The sequence below is a fragment of the Propithecus coquereli genome, unplaced genomic scaffold (genome assembly GCF_000956105.1).
Source record: "Propithecus coquereli isolate 6110/MARCELLA unplaced genomic scaffold, Pcoq_1.0 Scaffold128, whole genome shotgun sequence".
NCBI classification, from domain to species: Eukaryota; Metazoa; Chordata; class Mammalia; order Primates; family Indriidae; genus Propithecus; species Propithecus coquereli.
In genome coordinates, this window is record NW_012136969.1 from 143,407 (window position 1) to 144,760 (window position 1,354).

The following is a 1,354-nucleotide window of genomic DNA, read 5'->3' on the forward strand; positions in this document are numbered from 1 at the left end:
AGCCTCCCAGAGTGCTAGGATTACAGGCGTGCGCCACCGTGCCCGGCCTACAGAAGCTTTTAAACCAACAAATCATCTTCCTTTCCTGCTCCTACATCCCTCTCTCACAAACACACAGAACCTTTCTAAAAGCAAATTAGATTCTCAATATCAGAAACTTGTGGAAGGGTGGATGAGTGAATAGCCAGGACATCTTGATCCCAGCGGTCCTTGTACCCTGTTGAAGTGCAACCAACACCGCCCCAAGCGGCAGTTAGAGGTAAAATATAAATGATGTTTTCAATGGACAGAGGCTACGTATGATGTGCATACTTCGAATTTTCTCTTCCCTTCATCCACTATAGAGTGAAAATATTAGCACCAAAGAGAGGATTGTTCAGAAAATAAATTATATCAAGGGCGTGTGTGGCTACAATGAAACAGAAAAATGAGCAGAAGAAACGTGGTAAAGGAAGTGTAATAGATTTTGCCCAGACCTTTCTGATATGGGATTCTACATTTCAAAAATTGTTTCATGTTTATTTTTCAATGTCTTTCATATCGCTTTTTTGTGTTTCAGGAGTCTGGGTGGTGACTATTTTGCCTGCCTCCCTCACGTGTGTGAGCTACCTATTCCACATTTTGGCCTGTTACAGGTAAGAGCACTCTGGGAGTCATTTGTGTGTCCTTTGCCAGGAGTGTGTGTGACAGGCTTTTCTCAGCATTCCTGAGCCCCGGCTGCAGTGCCCAGGATGGGCCCAGGACGTGAATATAATGTCCAGGGAGAAGCACATCTTTTGGTAGGAAGAGGGGGAAAGCTATTGATTTGAACTTCTGCAATGAGCTAACATCATGCTTAGAATCTTCATTTGGATTTCACCATGACCCTGAGGGATAAGTGCTTTCATCTCCATCTTTATATCTGGGAAAGCTGAGACTCAACAATATTAAATAATTTGCTGAGCAATTAGCAGATGATCAAGTCTTTCTGACCCCAGAGATCTTGTTATTTCTTGCACACTCAGGCACCTCTGCTGGATGGCAGATCTGCTCTGCTCTCCAGGGCTAATAACGCTGGGCTCCCAGCAGGCGAACCTGGTGCATCAAAGGGACCAGGAGCATCAGACTCAAGGACAGCAGTGCAGGAGGCAGGGATGGCCTTAAATATGTAGTGAGCATTCGCTTGCAGACATCAATTGCATGTTAAGTATCCACTGCTCCCTTTTCTCTCTCTCTTTCTCCAACACACACACACACACACACACACACACACACACACACACACACTCTCTCTCTCTCTCTCTCTCTCTCTCTCTCTCTCTCTCTCTCTCTCTCTCTCTCTCACAGGAAGCCCAGGGCTAATTTGCAACTCTCT

The 1,354-nt window shown here is 45.3% G+C and overlaps 1 protein-coding gene across 1 annotated transcript in view; it reads left to right on the forward strand.

Moving 5' to 3' along the window:
* The window catches only part of LOC105805365 (stimulated by retinoic acid gene 6 protein homolog), a 36,465-nt gene that overhangs the window by 27,215 nt on the left and 7,896 nt on the right, over positions 1-1,354 (forward strand). The window contains exons 11-12 of the mRNA XM_012638258.1: positions 560-635; positions 1,069-1,150. Of these exons, the coding sequence (XP_012493712.1) occupies positions 560-635; positions 1,069-1,150 (158 nt within the window). The remainder of the gene's footprint in view (positions 1-559; positions 636-1,068; positions 1,151-1,354) is intronic.